Below are 18,175 nucleotides of genomic sequence, written 5' to 3'. Positions count from 1 at the left end.
TCCACTCCATTTGGAAAGGAAATAGATTTTTACTCCTGTTCGTAGTAAAAATGTGAGCTTTTTATAAACAACTCGGTGCTGTGCAATTTGTTGGTTATTTTTCATCTCACATTCGACTTGCTCTCGTAAAATACCTGTTAAACAGCTCTTAAATAATCTTAGTTCTGTTACTGAACACCCCAAAGGGTACCCCCAGTATCTGCGTAAAAAAATCTAATAATGAAAATAGAGGCTTAAGTCTAAACTCCACAGAAATATGTATTTTATACATATGCATGTGTTACATACAGGTGAGTCAACTTGGAGTTGTTAGTGAAGACTCCAGGTGGTAGCTCCTTGATTTGGTTTCCATTTAAGTACCTAAGAAATGGACATATTTAAATTTAAGATCTCTCCTAAAAAGATAACTGTCAATCCGAGAGTGTGCCTATGTTATTGTAATTTTTTACCTTTTTTTTTCAGTTGGTTCATAGTAATAGAAAAAGATAACATTTAAAAGTGTTATGAAGCGCCTTAATAAACGCAAATATCATAATAGCAGTTTAGGGATTTCGTAACATTTTTAACACACTGAAAAGTTAAAAAAAGAAACCTTTGTTCGAAATAGAAAATAACTCTAAACTTGTTTTCAGATTCCTCAACACATGGCACGTTGGGAACGTGGCAAACTTAAGAGGGTTGAAGGATGAATTTTCTCTTTTCAGGCTTATTTTCGGCAATTGCTAATATTTTAGCTCACCCGCTAGTAATAAAGCTCTATTTGACTGTCAATGCCCCCGATCAAATGGAATTGACCCAATTATAAATTATTTAATGGATAATTACTGAGGCATATTGGATTATGAGAAATATTGCAGCCAGCTGAGACCGTAGGTCTCAGCTGGCTGTAATATTTCTCATAATGCGATGTGCCGAAGTAATTATCTATGATAATTATTGATCCTCATGAAATCCTATTGTTCTGTGTCTGTGTTGGATCTTCGATTCTAGTCGCACCTATGTGTGATAATTGTGATGCTCATTGCTATTGTTCTTTGCTGTGATGATTATATTTTAGATTTTAATTGTGCCGAGAGTTGTTATTGTAGCTCGTTGTTAAATTTGTTCAAAGAGTGCTAATGATCGAATTAATTCGTGCAAGGCGTGTAACACTGCTAATCTGCGTACTTTATAAACCAGAGAATGCAATCATTTTACTCAGTGCGAACGCGGGTTTAGAATGAGGATGGATTCGTCGGAAGACGAAGGATTACTTATTACACAGAGCTCTACGGGGAAAATTGTAGTGCACGAGAGGTTAAAGTAGTAAGTCCGGAAAAATGTGATCAAGAGGGTAGTAATCATTCAGTAGTTGTTAGCACTAATTCCGCTAGAATTGTTATTTCCTATAAATAAACTGATGAATATAATACTTCTTAAATGCAGTAAATTGTGCTCCATACTATCAGTCTCCTTGATTGTATTTATTTTCAGTGTTTGAAAGTTTTAGTTGATTAAAGTGGCACTTCGAAACAAAAAGTTAAGTTGCAATGAACAAGAGTTAAACGCAAACGGTAATGTTGACAATGGGGTAAGCTATCAGTTTTGGTGCGCTTTATACATTAAATTTCCTAACAAAAGCTGCAATATTTTTAATAATTGTAACCTGCACGCTCCAATATTTTTGATATTGCAGCCTGGACACTGCAATATTTTTAATATTGCAGCATGCTTATTTAGCGTGTTTAATTATAATACCCCTAATAATTTCCCTCCTACAGTTGTTTTGTCATCTTAAAGACTACAATCGTTGATTTAATGCAGAGAGAGAACAATAGAATTTTATGGGGATCAGTAATTATATGAGTCCCCTCCACGAGAAAGAAGAACCCTCTCAACTGTACCTCGCTTTCAACGTGTGGCTCTGTAGCTCACTGGATAGAGGGGCTGAGTTAGTATGTGGGAAGCATGGGTTAGAGTCCCGTTCAAGCCTGAGCTCATCCAGGCTTAAATACGAAGGCGCGCTATAAAAGGAGCTTTAGGTCCCACTGGACCACTCGTCAATCAACCGTCGTGTGATGTAGAACTCTTAGAGTCAAGTCAGCTTGAGTTACAGCTACTCCAAAGCAGTGAACAGCGGGCGCATTCCTCAAAATTGTTTTATGTCTTCATCACAATACAAGAATTATTGAGATTTGTATTTCCTTTCTCCAATGGAAACTGTCTTTATTTGTGGCGGTAAATTTCAGATCGAAGTAGGCGGTTCGCACGTTACCTCATGCGACCATGCTGGTGTATGTAAACAATAGATATCTCATAAGCCCCTTTTGTTCGTCTACCAGCATTTGAATTTGACCCGCACACGTTAACGGTGAGTGACAAATGAGCCTTGGTCTTCCCAGGGAAGACTTCCTTATATAGAGGTTTTGCACAGCAGCCATGTTGGATGGCAAGAACAACAGATTATTTTACCACTGGGAAAAAAATTCTTTCTTATGCAAAATATTTTCATTGTTCCTGCGATCCAACATGGCTGCTGTGCAAAACCTCTATAGCGCGCCTTCGTGTTTGAGATAATAAACATATATCAGAGCGTTTCTTTCACGCCGAATAAAAATTATTCTTCATGAAATAATGATAAATGACTGATAATTGCTGTAATAGACCCCCTATCAGGTTGCTAAAGTCTGTTGATGGAGGACATATCCTGGATTTAGGTTAAACATTTTATCTTTTCATTTCATTTATCATTTTCTTTTGGCAAACGTAAATTTAAATTTCGCAATAACTTTCCGAAAAATGTTTTGGGTCCCGACATATTTCGAGAGCCAGTCAATGTTTTTGAGTGGTTTGCAAGGCACTCAAGAAGCTAGCGTTACTCTCGGCTATCGCCTTGCGCGACTCCTAAGCTTCTGAGTTTCGTGCTTAGCAACCTCCCGCACCATCCAAAAACTCAGTGGTGTACGCTATGCTGTTCACCATTTGTTAAATTTGATTTTCAATCCGCTGGTCAAAGAAAATATTTCATTAGGAATTCATAGATTAATGTCGTGCAGAAAAATTAACCCGCTTTTTCGATGATGAACTGTTTTTAAATGATTTATTATCCGCACTTCGAAAAATATTTGAAGGATAATGAACACAATATTCCCGTTTGACCTAACAATATGCCTGGATATTTGTTTTGTTATTAACATAAACTGTTCCTTTGAAGCTCGTAGTTTCCCTCGAGCCTCGCTCTCTTTTGTTTTGTTTTGTTTTTTTTTTTATTCATATTATGACTGTCGAAGACCCCTGAGCTTAAACACCTCAGAATCAGCTTTAACAAAAAATGCAGCCTTAAAAACTCTTTCTGATGCAAGAAATCAAAGAAAAAGCTTAGAACCGAAGTTAATAAGATTGCACTGTTAATAAAGAGATTTTGAGGTCATAAGAAATACCTAAGAAATCGAAATAATAAAATTGAATTTAACATGTACTTAACGGGTAATCATGATTCCTAGACTGAAACTGTGTTATTGTGTCTTTTAGAAAAGAGCTTGGGACTAGAACTATAGTTTTTCCAGGTAGCATTTCATAAAAAAAGGGAGAGTGTTTTATTAGGGTTTCTTGATCACGAGGAAAGTGACAACGCATATATTTAGTTTATCTTTCTTTTGCTTCATTAACACATGTACATTTTGCTAGCCAATGTAATGAGAAGTGTTTTCATTTTAATCAGACGCAGTTGCACTTTGCATTGACCTCAATTGCAATTTTGAAAAGCGGAAGAAGCAGCAATAGGTAAGTCTACCCGGTTTTGAACTCTAAAAGTTACCACAAGGAAGTTTTTGTTTGAATCTTCTAAGCCTAAAAGTACACAGTACAAAGATAAGTGGGCTGTTCATGTTTTTGAAATTGAAAGGCTGCACGTGACAAAAAAGTTCCTTTTTACTAGAGCTGGATAGTGTGTTCAAAGATTAGGATTTTCACCGAGTGCAAAGTCTTGAAGAAAGGCTGGAAGGCCTGGACACTTTACCCAAAACTTCTGGCTAGCAAAGTTCATCTGGAACAAACGAACAAGCACTTGTTCAAGTACTGCGTTCTTTAGCAAATTGATTTCCAGCCACGCTTGTTCATCTGTCTTGTTTACTGGGGTTATCAAGGTTCGAAATGGTGAATGAATGAAAAATTTAACATTATACCAACGTTTTCAGATATCTGGAAACGGGCGGCAAATTCATTGTTCGTGCTAAGTAAAACTGAACAATAGCACGATGTTCATCGCATAATTATTATTCAGCACCTTGAAAATACCAATGAAGAGCTGTTTTTCCTTAATGTTTTTCTCAAGTTTTCTCCTGCGCGTGAATGCTGCATTTCCCAAGCGTCTTCCCACAGAATAACTAATGGTGAATGCCATGAAAATATGATGTTTGGGATTGTTTTCCTGCTCCACGAAAACGCTAGTATATAGCTTGTTTTCCTAAATGTTTTACTATAGTTTTCCCGAGCGCACGAAGGCTGGATTTCAGTTTCCAAGCGTTTTACCGCAGAATTACCATCGGTGAATGCCATGAAAACATGATGTTTGTTGACTATGAGAGCAATCTTCGCAGTAACAAACATGACTTAAGAGTGATTGTCAACAAGAATCAAACAAAATCGGAAACTAGCGGCAAAAAAGGGAAAAGCGAAATTTGCTCAAACTCCGGCTACTAAATATATCTTATTAACCAAGCGCGAGGGCCGTACGGGGAGAATATCGGCACGAGGTCTTGACAGTACGGACCTCGCTGTGCTCAGTCCGTAAAAAAAAGACCGAGGGCCGATATTCTTCCATTACGGTCCCGAGCAAGCTTGGTTAATAAGAGATTTATTATACGACTGAAGTTCGAAGGGACACAAGAGCGGTATCATTCGGGACCATTCGGGACAATGCCGGTCCAATACTGAGAGAATATTGACCGGCAATAGAGCATTTAGATTGGTTGATTTTAGTTATTGGCCCTCTGACTGCCCGAGTCATGTAATGATAGTCCATACTGAACTATTCATCGCTTTGTGCTTCATTTCTCGAATAGATTTTTGTTTTGGCGGAAAATGGCGATACTAAATTTTAGGGCCAGACGGTGAGCAAATTAGGCTTGGGAACTAGCAATTTTCAAGAAAAGCTGATGCCTTAAATAAAGAGCCAGAAGATATTCACACGCAATCAGCTTATTTCAAAACTTTTCCAGGTTTTGCACTGTAATTTCGATGACATTTGAAAAGAAATCTGACATTGTGCGAGACCTGAAAGATCCCCCCATGTTCAGGCTTTATGGAAATTACTTCCTTGCTTGAAAAAACAATTTTACCCTACTACCTTTATCACAAATTAAATTAAACTTAGGGGTCACTCCCCTTTACAATCGGGCTTTTCACTGATATGACTTTTGTTCTGGGGAAATAAGGCTGTAGTTAATGAGAGCGCTTAAACTTGCACATATTCGCAAAATCAAACAAGACATTTTGCGACCGACCGTGACAGACAGATCTATTATTTCCGCCCATGCTCAACGAAAAAGCTCATTGAAAATATAATGGTCATTCCTGTGGTAGTTGAGTCCTGCTATTTGCATGTATTAATTTTTTTCTTTTCGTTTTTATCGTTATTCTTGTTTTATTGTTATCTTTAACATGTATATGTTAACGTGCTCGTGTGGTTTGCCGGGTGGGAAGTCCATATAGTGAAAAACCGTAAGCTGGTCAACCTCGGGCTTGAAAATTCTTCCCGAGGTCGCAAGACTCGGGCAGCATTTTCAATCCCGAGGTTGACTGGTTTATTTTTTCCTACGGTAAATTGGCTTTCAAGTGGGTTTGTTTACGCGACTGTGTTTTTTAATTGGCTTACACGCCTTCTACAAACCATTCATAAAAAATTTTCGCAACAACTAACTTAGATACTAGACACCAAAGTATATGTTACAGAACAGATACTTCTCAATTTTACAACAAACTAAGAGCGAATGTCTCCAAGGATCAAACGAAGTCGTAAATTAGGAGCAAAAATGTGAAAACTCGAAATTGTTCAAACTCCGGCTATCAGTCGTCCCTATAATAGTATTTATCTCTAAATAAGGTTCATTTGTCAAATAACTCGGTGTTTCGCCAAAAAATGACGAGAATCATTTTGGTGGCCAGATACGATGAAATCGAGCTGCCAGGTAGTAATAACGTGTACCGACTACAGTTATGAGCGTTTGCCACAGCTACAGGTACAGCCTTGTACCAGGTTTGAGAGCAAGGCCACAAATGGCTTTTTACTTAGAACTGTAATTTCCGATATGTCAAGACCAAAGGATTCACAGATACCCCGTAACATAGGTTCAGAAAAGGGGCCGAGCTAAGAGTTCAAAGCTAACTCACAGTTGTAGGGGTCATATATGATTAAATGTGAATGCTGAATGCTGGCTTAGAAGCAAGGCGAGAAAAGTAACTGCTAATTTGCTGGTTTGTGAGAAAATTCCCATAGCTAAATAGTCTCTCCCCATTGCTATCTTTTGCATTCCTCATGGCTTTAGAGACTTCATCAGTCGGGTCCGCCTGTCTTCCCTGTTCTCTCTCCATTTTGAAACTTGGAATTGAGGTACTGCTTTTGATTGTCAGTAACCTTTGTACTACGGGACTGTGTCGATTTCAGTGCCCATCCCATCGGAAGAGTAGTGGGCACAGTTGGTAGTGATGGTTTACTACCTCCAAGGACCGTTGGGCATTTAGTCGCGCCACAATCCAGATTAGTCGTGTATTCTATCTTGGCCCTGTCAAAAAGCGTTTCATACTCTAGAACACGCTTGTGCTTTCCATAGCCCAAGTGTTGAACCAGCCATGAATGCCGTATAAACGTCTTGACACATCCCTCTTCTACGCATGTAAATAATGGACAATTGTTAGCAACATCAACATCAACGCCTGACTCATCTTAAGACTCATCTACACAATCGGAGTTGGGGGGGCTCGGCCATCCATTCGTCTGAGTACTACTGGAACAAAGCTTGCGATAGTCTCGCTGGTCGAGGGCCTGATCTCCATCGTCGGCAGTTCCGATTGTTCAGGGACATCGTAGTTTGACCAGGGAATACTTTTTCCAGGGCCAATGTCGTAGGCTCTCCACGTTCTTATCCCTTCCTGGCCGTAGCTAAGGTTTCTGACAAAACTCACTTTCTCCCACTTGAAACTCTTGATGGATGGAGCATTGGGAGGACTGCACACCTTCACACTTACGCCGCGCACACCCCTGGAAGACTCCATAGCTTTTTTCATCTGTGCAGTAATCTCAATCTCGTGTCCAGAATTCAGATATTTCGCCATGTGTGACTTTATAGTGGCTGCCTTGCGATCGCAAGCGCCCTTTCCTCGACTCCCTGTGGCTCAGAAAAGTCAATCCGAGAGATCTGAAGGTCATGACGTTTGGCAATCTGAGGAGCTGTAATCAGAGTCTGTGCAATCAGAGTCAGCGTTGTAGCTTAGAATATAGATGGTCTGCAGTTCTGGCATAATAGTCTTTGAGTCTCAAACACATGAACAAATGTCATCATCTCCATTTCTCCACTGTTGCATTTAATCGCCACTGGTATATGCTAAGATATACCTCTTTTACTAAACCAATCCGACTGGCTTTCCCGGAACTTACGTGGAAGATATTTCATCACCCAGTCAAGTACTAGAGAAATGAATGGGGCGCTGAGGCCGCTCATGATGTCAATTCTGCATTCATTCTGATTTATAGACCGCAATAAATGGGCTTTCCAGCATTCAATACTCTTTTTGGCTTGGGAAATAAAAAAAGATAGTTCTTTTTTTCCATTTTCCGAGCATTCAGCCGTTTCTAAACCTTCCTCAATCTCCCTCATCACAGACGAGACAAGCAAGCAGCGGTCACAGCTGTCACAATGGGCGTGGCCACAAGTCACAGAATAATTTGGGTCGTCAGGATCACTCAGAGCGTATTCTCTACAGTGATCAGGGAGCGGAGCTTTTGGAAACATGAACCTGAGAATTAATTCACCGTTTTCGAAATTGCGCGAACCGCTTTTCCATTTGCTCCATGTTGGGATAAGATTTGTGGCACACAGCACGTGGAAGTGTCTCGCCGCCAGCCAGGTCCGAGTTCACGCCAGTGGTGTGGGCAGATTGTGTCTAAGCTCTGCGTCTCGTCCTCGCGGAAAACACCCACTCTACCAAGTATAATTTCACTTTCCGTTTTCACTCCAGAAAATGACCAGTGAGAACAATGATTCGAAATCTTCTTTGAACAATTGCGTAAAGTAAGAATTTTAAAGCTCTTGCTTTTATCTAACCTATCAAACGAGCAGTCTTTTCCAGTTATTCTCTGAAAGGAGCATGAGAACGCCATTGCTGAGTTGCATACCGTGCGACAGGCCGTTGGAAAAATTCCCTATAATTTAATTGGGATCACAGCCTGTTTATGATTAGCAACCATAAGAACAATGATAAATAGTTCATTTCAAGGCTTTTAGATCAACAATTGCGTAGCCCCTAGTGATCAGTGATGAAATCTTGATTCTCTAAACCATAAATTATCTCCAGCTGGCGGCTGCTTTAAAAGTATAAATGGTATCAATTAATTAACTCTTGTACCGGTAAAGCAGCATCATTCACCTGAAAAAATACTGTAAATGTGCTGCATAATTATGCACTGTTCACATAAAAATATTATACAAGTTAGTGATAAAACAAGCAGTCCATTAGCTGCTGTATTTTCTCAAAACATTAAAAAAAAAAAAAAAAAAGCTCCGCAACAACAAGAAGATATATTTTAACCGAGTTTTTAACTTTGGGCTGGAAAGAGAGAGCTGTTTGTCACGGTCTGTCACGTAATCTCTTGTTAGATTTCCCGAAAAATTGCAATTTTGAGTACACTTTCACCTAGCACAACCTAAATTCCCCAGAAAAAAAAGTTATATCAGCTAACATCCCATCTCTTCTGCATTCTTAATAAAGATTTTCATTTGATTTGTGATAAAGGTAGTAGGGTAAATTCTTTTTTGAAGTTTTCTAGTTATTTCCATGGAAAACAGAGGGCTTCCTTTCAGGTCTCAGTCAATACCTTATTGTTTTTCAAATGTCATAGGAATTATAATATGAAACCTGCAAACATTACAAAATAAGCTGATTGCAACTGGATGTCTTCTGTATTTAAAGTTACGGCAAGCCGTCAGCTTCAAGATGGCTAATTTTTAGCCTAATTTTTCAATACTTGGCCCTGAAATCGGGTATCGTCATTTTCTGCCGAAAGAAAACACCATTTGGCAAATGGACCCAATAGCGATAAATAGTTCAATATGGACTACTAATAGCCAAAGTTTGGGCGATTCTGAAATTTTAAAATTTGCTGCTCAATTTTTGATTTTTGTGGACACGCACTCCTAAGCGGTAGTGAAATGAGGCCTGAAATAAATTCAGGCCCGTACGGGATTCGAATCCATGATCTCTGCGATACAGATGCAGTGCTCTATCACCTAAGCTCACAAGCCAACTGGGCCGGGTGATCATTATTTTGGTTCATAATAAACCCGTCGACAATTGATGAATCAACGTTTCTGAAAATATGAAAGTCATATATTTGAACTGCGATTAAAGAACGGGTATGAGAATGCTCTTCGCAGTAACGAACACTACTGAAGCAGTAGTGAAAATGAGGGCTGTAAAAAATTATTTGGATGGGATTTTGGCTGCACAATAAGTCAAGCTTTCGCTCCTTATATGTCCTTATCTATTGTTTGAAGGAAAGGGTTTCTATTGCTCGCAAGACAAAGGTTAGTAATTACCGGCGCGTAGCCAGCTCACCGAGCGCGAAATTCAAATTTCTTCGGAAGCGATTAGTGTTACAAACGCAGCCTTTGTGGGTGAGGGTGTAGTAATGATTGTCGCAGCCTAGACACATCTAAAGGGGGTGGGGTGGGGAGGTTTGTGACAAGAAGAGCGAGGTCTGGACGATAAGTAAGCGAAAACTTACGCATAATAGCTTTGATATGACGTCTCTGAATGTTGATTAAAACTTTTCGAACACACGAGAACCATTCCAACTGCAGCTTCTTCCCTAATTCAAACTCTCCTAGGCTAAATACAACTTCTACAAGTCATCTGATCTTTTCGGGCCCATTGAGCAGGCTAAGACAAGCGAAAACGGCTATTTAGACGAGAATGTTTCTGGCCACGATACTTGTCTTCCTAGTGGACCGCTGCACCCAACGAATGTTATTTTTTTTGCCGCTTTTTTAGAGTAATGTTGTGAGTTTGTTTCAAACCAATCACGTAGTACGTTGAAATGCACCTGACTTTACGTATTACGTGATGTTCATTCAAAAACGTTACTCTAGAGCTAGTCTAGTCGCAGTCTACTAGGAAGAGTAGCAGCACTTTCACAATCAAACTTGGAAGTTATTTGTATTTGAATAACAAACCGCTATCATGCTAAGAACTCTAACAGTGAAACAAAGTTCAAATCCTCCGCTTTTCCCTTTCGCTCATTTTCCTTAACTCCATTTTATAACGTGCAATATGATTATAAAATTTGGTGCCAACTTAAGAAACACGGAGGGCGGATAGTAAAAACTGATCCTGAAAATTACCTCTTTTTTAACTAACAGCGTGCCGGCAGTTTAGAGTATTCAACGCAATGAATATAAAAGAAAACACTTTGTCCTCAAGCCGAAGGGAACAAAGAAAGTTTGACTTCACACCTTTTTACGTTTGAGTGACCTCACTTTTCCTTCGTAAACTTAGCACTGTAACAGTGTATACATACATACATACTTTACTGTCGCCTCCCCAATGGGGCTTTTCAAAAACAATATATAAATTACTGACTATACATTCAAATAAAATTAATTAATCACAACATCTAATATGATATAATCTAAGAATATATATAAAAACATATGTATACGTTTGGTTAAAAAAATAAAAAATAATAAAAAAATAAATAAATAAATAGCTATTCTAATCAGAAGTACTAATCAGATTTCAAAAATTCAGAAATAAGCAAAGATTTGAGTTTTCTTTTAAACATATCAATGTTCGCGGCAAGTTTCAGTTCTGTATCCAGACCGTTCCAGAGGCTAACAGTTCTATAGTGGAAGGATCTTTGACCGGTTGCTGTCTTGCAAAGTAGGATCTGTAGTTTCTGTGAGTTCCTTGTCGAACGTGTTAAGATTTTTGATCTTTGAACAAAAAGTGAAGTCAGGGCCTCAGGCGCGCACCCAGTCATGCATTTGAAAGCCAGAATTGCATTACGGTAGTACAGTTGTTGTCTTATTGGTATCCAGTGCAATTGTTTAAGAATTGGTGTAATATGGTCGTATTTCTTTTTGTCGCATAAAATACGGCCAGCGAAATTTTGTACAGCTTGGATTCTATTTAAATTATTTTCAGTAGTGTTATACCATACGTTGGAGCAATAATACAGTTTGCCAAAAACTAATGCGTTTATCAGGATTTTTAATGTATCTTTGTTGAATGCATGCTTCACACGGTTGATTTGTCCCAGCCTGGACATGCAACTAGCAACTGTTGACTTCACATGATCTCTGTATGTAAGGTTTGAGTCAAGCATCACTCCCAAGTCCTTGGCACAATCGACAGGCAGGAGCTCTTTTCCCAAAAGTGTTAGACGGAAGTCTCCAACTTTGGCTGTCATTGTTCTACTTCCAAAGATGACAAGATTGGTTTATTCGGGAATTAGTAAAAGAAAGTTCACAAATGTCCAGTTAGATATTTTACTTAGGTCATCATTAAGCTTGCAGATGGCATTTTCTTTATTGTCAAGGCTGAACGTCAAGAGTAGTTTAGTATCATCCACATAGCATTGAGTACTACAAGATGTGGCAATACTTGGAGGGTCGTTAATATAAATATTGAAAAGAAGTGGACCCAGAGTACTCCGCTGGGGCACGAGTCAATCCTTACGGTTTCGTATCGAGGAGACAGATAGCTGTTGAACCACTTAATGGCTTGGGCCAAAAGCCCAACGTCCTGTAGCTATGCCATAAGAACACTGTGGTTGATGGAATCAAAGGCTTTACTGAAATCGAGTAGAACAATTGCAGAAAGTCTCTTTCTGTCAATACCTTCCATTATGGAATCAGTTGTAAGGATAACAGAAGTTTCAGTTGAGTCCCATTTCGTATTCCCCATTTGTTTAGAGCTCAGTCGTTGATTAATCGACAAATATGAGTTGAGTTGGTAATGGGCGACCCTCTCGCAAACTTTAGATAGCATTGGCAAAAGCGAGATAGGCCGATTATTACTTGGAATTTCTGGGTCACCTTCCTTTAAAATAGGAACAACTTTAGCTTTTTTCCAGTGGATCGTAAACTGAGATGATTTGAATGTGGCATTAACAACTGAAGTGACTGATGGCAGTATAAATGGTAGGCAATCTTTGATAACATACATGTGAATTTTGTCGATTCCAGGAGCTCTATTTGATGACATAGAGGAAATAACACGTTCCACTTGATCACAACTCACACAATCGTCAAATGAAAATTGTTCTAACTCCAGATATTCTTTAGGGACAAAGACGTTGAATTGCTCTGCCATTGAATTGACTTTCTCGGCTGTGTTCTTGCCCACGGATGCAAGAAAATTTTTGAATTCATTAGCAACAACTTCGCTGTCCTTTGAAAAAGTCATCTTTGATTGAGATTTTGGAGCAACTTCAGAATACCCGTCCACATCATTTACATATGTCGGGAGGCTTTGAAAACTGAGGTATAACACAATAGACGCTATTCTTATTCAATGACATGTAAATGATATGGGCGGGTATTCTGAGGTTTAGTCGAGAGTTTTTTGGAATACAACTACGAATTGCCTTCCACATGGTGTTACTATTATTCTTGTTGTCTTGAATTTGCTGTGAAACGAACTCGGATTTCTGGCAAGAGTACCATATAACCCCATACATTAATTATGTATTCAGTCTTTGTTCAATTAAAACAATAGCGATAACAATAGAACTCCGAAGAGACTAGTAGTCTTTTGTTCGCTTGAATTCACGTTACCAGCTATCTCTAGTAGCCATAAGCTGGCGGATTTCGTCTGTAATGTAAGGGTTTGGCTTCCCCTTTATGCGAAAGGTTTTCACAGGCGCGTGTTCATCCAACATTTGATTAAACAAAGAGTTAAAGATGTACTATTTATCATCTGAATCGTCAAAAATATCCACAACTAACCATGGTGCAAAACTAACTTCTTTTGAAAATTTTTCTTTAGAATATTCTTTAAAGCTCCTCTTCGTGACGAATGCTGCTGATTTACGTTCCCTTTTTAATCTCAGAGTAACGTAAGCAAGGTCGTGGTCGCTTATCGAAGAGCGAAGTACGCTCGATTTAATAACATGCTTGGAGTTTGAGGCCATGATAACTTCAATCAGGGACATTGTTGGCTCTATAGTGCGAGTTGCACTTGAGATGAGTTGTTCCAGGTTGTAGGTGGAACAGAAGCTTGTTAATGCCTGAGATTCGGGCAGATCAGGTTGTAATACAGTACAGTTTATATCTCTAAGAATGTAAACTGGCTTGTTTAACAACAAGCGGAGATCAAACTTGTACCCAAATCGGCTTCAACGTATGCTACCGGGGAACTTTGTGAAACAGTGAAACAAGGCTCTATCCCTCCTCTTTTTCCCCTTCCCTCGATTTCGTTAACGCCATTTATAACCTGCCATGCGATTATAAAAGTTAAACATGACCTGTTGTAGTTACACCCTGTCAACGTTTATAAATAAAGGGAGGCGGCAAGCGGGCAGATTAATTAAGGGTATTCTTCTAAAGTTCAACAATGGCATAAAAAGGCTCGCGAACCTAATCCGGAGTCAGAAATCGCTTTCTACAGCTTGCCACTGGGCGTAAAGCTAACACTGTGAGTAAGATTTACGAAGTCTTCAAAGTATTTGACAAGCGCACATAACCTACACTTAACTCCTGAGAAGAATACATCCAATTCGCGGACCTATTGTTCTAACGCCTCCCATACCACACTGTAGCCCCTCACAGTGACACTAGCTCATTAGTATAGTGACACCTTTCTCCCTTTTTTCAGCCCTCGCGGAATATTTTATCTCATCTGTTCTAGATGATGCCGTTGAGCGGCGAAAGCTCGGACTTCTACGATACAGTAGTTACAATATTTGACAGTAATTCAAGGCCGCATTAGTGTTCTTATTGTTCTCATTTTAAAGACGACTTTAGCATTGCAAAGTGTAAGGTTAAAAGCTCATTGTTTGTGATTTAGTGGTTTTCTTAATTTGTGGGTAGAAGAATTTTTTTAACGTGATGAGCACATTGTTTTCCACGTTGTAGTCTGTCGCTTTGCGCGCTAAACGAAGGATAAATATGTTCTTTCAAACTATCTGGGCCCTGTCCGAAAAGTGACATCACTCAAACGTAAGGTGTGAAATCACTCTTGCTTTGTTCCTGAGGCTTGACAACAACAGCACTGTTTCTTTTACATTCCTTGCGTCAGTGGTTGAAAAAAGAACGCACGCAGTTTTCTTTCCTTTTTTTTTCAGGATCAGGTTTTTTTTGCCTGCCCTCTGTTTATTTTAAAACGGCGTCGCGTGGGCAAAACAAAAAGAAATTTAAAACAACAAATTTAACGCAAATGGAAAACAGATCGCTCCCGGCCCAGCTTCCCGAGAACGCTTGCGCGCAAAAACATGACTGGAGTAAATTACTTTTACTGATAAAATACGTCGTAAACTTTATATTTCATGCATATTTTATTTATATACTGTGTACTGAGTGGAGCATTACACGTTGGGACTCTATCGCATGCGATAAGCTTACGCCATGATTACAATTCGAATCGCGTACTGTGAATCAACGTAACAGACGCGTCCTGTCGAGGTAGCGACATTTACTAACTCACCTCCTGCTAATCTGTCTGTGTTTTCCCTAGTAGGCTCCCGTGGGGAACCAAAATGTCATCATTCAAAATTTGCGAAATAGAGCCGAGTTAAACCGAGTCTAAGTTCGCCTCACCAAAGAGAAAAATCCCAAAGGACAGATAAGAAAAGCTTCATTGTCTTAAAAAATCCTAACCAAAATAATAGGCAAAGTTTGATACGCAGTAATGAACACTACTGAAGCAGTAGTGAAAATGAGGGCTGAAAAAATTCTGACCTCTATGAGGTACGAACCCATGACCTTTGCGATACTGATGCAGTGCTCCACCAACTGGGCTAACACGCCAGCTGGGAGCTGGTCACTAGATTGGTCTGAAATAAATCCGTGAAGTGCTAAATCAACTGCTTAAGTGATGTTCGTTACTGCAAAGATCGCTCTCATACTCGTTCTTTGACCACAATTCAAATATATGACTATCATATATTCACAAACTTTGATGATGTTTGTTGATTGTTTTCCTGCTCCACGAGAATAGTGTATAGCTTGTTTTCCTGAACATTTTTCTATATTTTTCCCAAGCACAAGGACGCAGTACTTGCCAAGCGTTTTCTCACAGAATAACTTATGGTGAATACCATGAAAACATGATGTTTGTCCATTGTTTCCCTGCTCCACAAAAACGCTGCTGTATGGCTTGTCTTCCTGAACGTTTTTCTATTGTTTTCCTAAGGGTGCGAACGCTGCATTTGCCGAGCGTTTTCTCAAAGAATTACTAACGACCGTGATTAGGCCATGAAGACGTGTTCCTCGTCTATTGTTTTCCTGCGGTATTGAAACGCTCGTGAACAACTTGCACTGTTTTCCTGTTCGATTTTTTGCAGTATTCATGAGCGCACGAGCGCTGCGTCTTCCAGCCGTTTTCACGCAGAATTACTAATGATGAACGGCAAGAACACACGATATTCGTCGATTGTTTTATTGCCTCATAGAAACGCTAATGAATAGTTCGTTTTCTGGAACGTTTTTCAGCTGTTTTCCAACGCATCCGAGCAATGCATTTTCAGTGTTTATTCTGGGAAATGATGACGGTCAACGCCCTGAAAACAAGATGTTCGTCGATCGTGCTTATTATTTCTTGCTCTTAATTCTGCTCCATAAATACGCCAGTGAATATCTTGTCTAATATTTTAGAAGATTGACCCCTATTAGGTCATTTGGGGCAATTCAGTCATTTGAGCCGTTTGGATCATTTAAGGAAATTGAGCTAATCGGGTCATTTTGGTGGTTCAGGCAGTTGGGTTCACTTGCACTTTATTGGGTCGAGCAACGATTAAACGAGCGGCGGTAAACGCGGGAAAATGCAAGCCTTGCACGATTTCACCATCGCAGAAAACACCGGATAATGCATGCTTTCTGGTTAACTCCAGTGAAAATAACGTTAAAATCGCAAAACGGCTGTGAATGGCAGAATACATGGTATTTTTCATACGTCAACCGATCAGCAATGCATGTAAATGGTAAAACGTCGGAAAATGCGTTTCAACGAATTTTCTCGAATTCACCATCGCGGAAAAATATTGGAAAATGCATGCTTTCGACCGGATAACTCTTTTGAACGTATGGCTCACCGGGTGAAGAATATTTGCGAACAGAAGAAAACAAGACATTTTCTATGCGTTATACGAACGGCTTACACAGGAAAACATTACGTTTTCCTGTATTTACACCCATTAACCTTCCCGGGAAATGCGTGTTTTAAAGCCGTTAACTCCGGTGAATACGTTGTCGTTTACTCAAAAAAATGGCAATGAACAAAAAGAAAACAAACTGTTTACCGTGCGTTACCCTAGCGGTTAATGCCGGAAAAATAAATTGTTTACCGCGAAGGAAAACTACCGAATAATTCAACGAATACTGGGATTTACCGATGCGAAAACACACAGAGAACGTCGGATTTTCCGTTAGCAACCCACGGGTAAACGTTAGTAAAATGCTGCGTTTTCCGTGAATTCAGCCTTCATTTTCCATAAGGTGAACGCTAGTTTGTTTGCCACGCGAGTTTCTGCAAGTGCATCAATTGTAGACAAAAAGTCCATATGTATTATTTGTATGTAGTCCTTGCTGTATGGATTATTCGGACCCATTTTTTTTTAAGTAATTTACATCAAATTGTGTCATTAATACGGTCCTTCCTCTGTACTGGCTCTTTGGTCCTCTGTTGGACGGAACAATGGCTAATTCTTTGTTTACTGCTTCCATTTTTAACTATCCTAGACCCCCTTTTGCTTGCTATTAATAGCGAAGTCTATTTTAGTACAAATTTGGCTAAGGGCGTGCAGCCAGTCACTTAGCGGGAACATGAATATTTTACTTACAGTTCAGTCAACTTCCTGTTGTTATTGAAGACTCCAGGTGGTAACTCTGCTATCTCATTGTTCTCTAAGTACCTACAAAAAGAAGTTTACCCCGAATTTACGGTCTGTTTTAAGTTAATATTTTAGGTTCAGAGTCAGTTTGTGGTTGTAATAGTGAGTTTCGAAGTTTAACATAGAACAGAAACCCAATGGTGTTTATAGAGTAGCACTTTTTCTGCGACATAATCGTTCCCAAAACTATATTGACTCTTGCTACTCGTTTATTATAAATCTTGTCATTCGTACCGGTTTTTACCGGTCTTGCTGATGTATGATACTAGAACAGAATGTTGCGAACCAATTTTCCATAGGGCTAGTTTGTTTCATGAAGCTTTGTAGTGTCGTCAATGTTATTTGTGTCAAAAAGATACAACAAGGCTGTGATAGGTCATAGAGGGGTAAAGGGGAGAGCGGCTGTCTGGGTTTTGTTTATCTATGAACTGAAAATTCCAGCGGTTAGCATTAGATCAAAAATTCTTACTAGAAAAGGGCTCGATAACTTGAGCTGAAGCTATTGGAACTCTTCTCCATTTGGAAAGGAAGTAGCTTCCTTTTTTCGTTCTTTGTCCAAATTTAAGACTTTTACCAACAACTCGGGGCTTGTTGGTTATTCATCTCACATTTACCATCTCACATGCGACTTGCTCTCGTAAAATAATTATTAACTAGCATTTGGATAATTTTGGTGCTGTCATTAAACACTCCGAAAAGTACCCCCATTATCTGTGTAAAAAGTTCTATGACGAAGCAAGAGGCTACGGTCGAAACTCCGCAGAATTATGTATTAAACAAACCACAACATTCTGATTGAACAAAAACTGAGAAACTTCTCATAATTCCAAACTAAGGGATAACAAATTTCCTTCAACGAAAGCTCAAAAACGG

General features: G+C 39.3%; 1 protein-coding gene across 1 annotated transcript; it reads right to left on the bottom strand.

The window, feature by feature from the left end:
- Positions 1 to 10,978: 10,978 nt before the first annotated feature.
- LOC148743093 (uncharacterized) lies at positions 10,979 to 11,662 on the bottom strand. Its single transcript, XM_088749934.1, has one exon. The coding sequence runs from the start codon at positions 11,660 to 11,662 to the stop codon at positions 10,979 to 10,981; it is 684 nt and encodes a 227-aa protein (XP_088606060.1).
- Between the last annotated feature and the right edge of the window lie 6,513 nt (positions 11,663 to 18,175).

This window comes from Stylophora pistillata, chromosome 1 (genome assembly GCF_964205215.1).
Source record: "Stylophora pistillata chromosome 1, jaStyPist1.2, whole genome shotgun sequence".
Taxonomy (NCBI): Eukaryota; Metazoa; Cnidaria; class Anthozoa; order Scleractinia; family Pocilloporidae; genus Stylophora; species Stylophora pistillata.
The sequence above is the reverse complement of the archived record's forward strand: the minus strand, read 5'-3'. Positions and strand labels throughout refer to the sequence as shown.

Bases quoted from the DNA above. Each gene is read 5' to 3' on its own strand.
- LOC148743093 (XM_088749934.1), bottom strand. From the start codon at position 11,662: ATGACAGCCAAAGTTGGAGACTTCCGTCTAACACTTTTGGGAAAAGAG.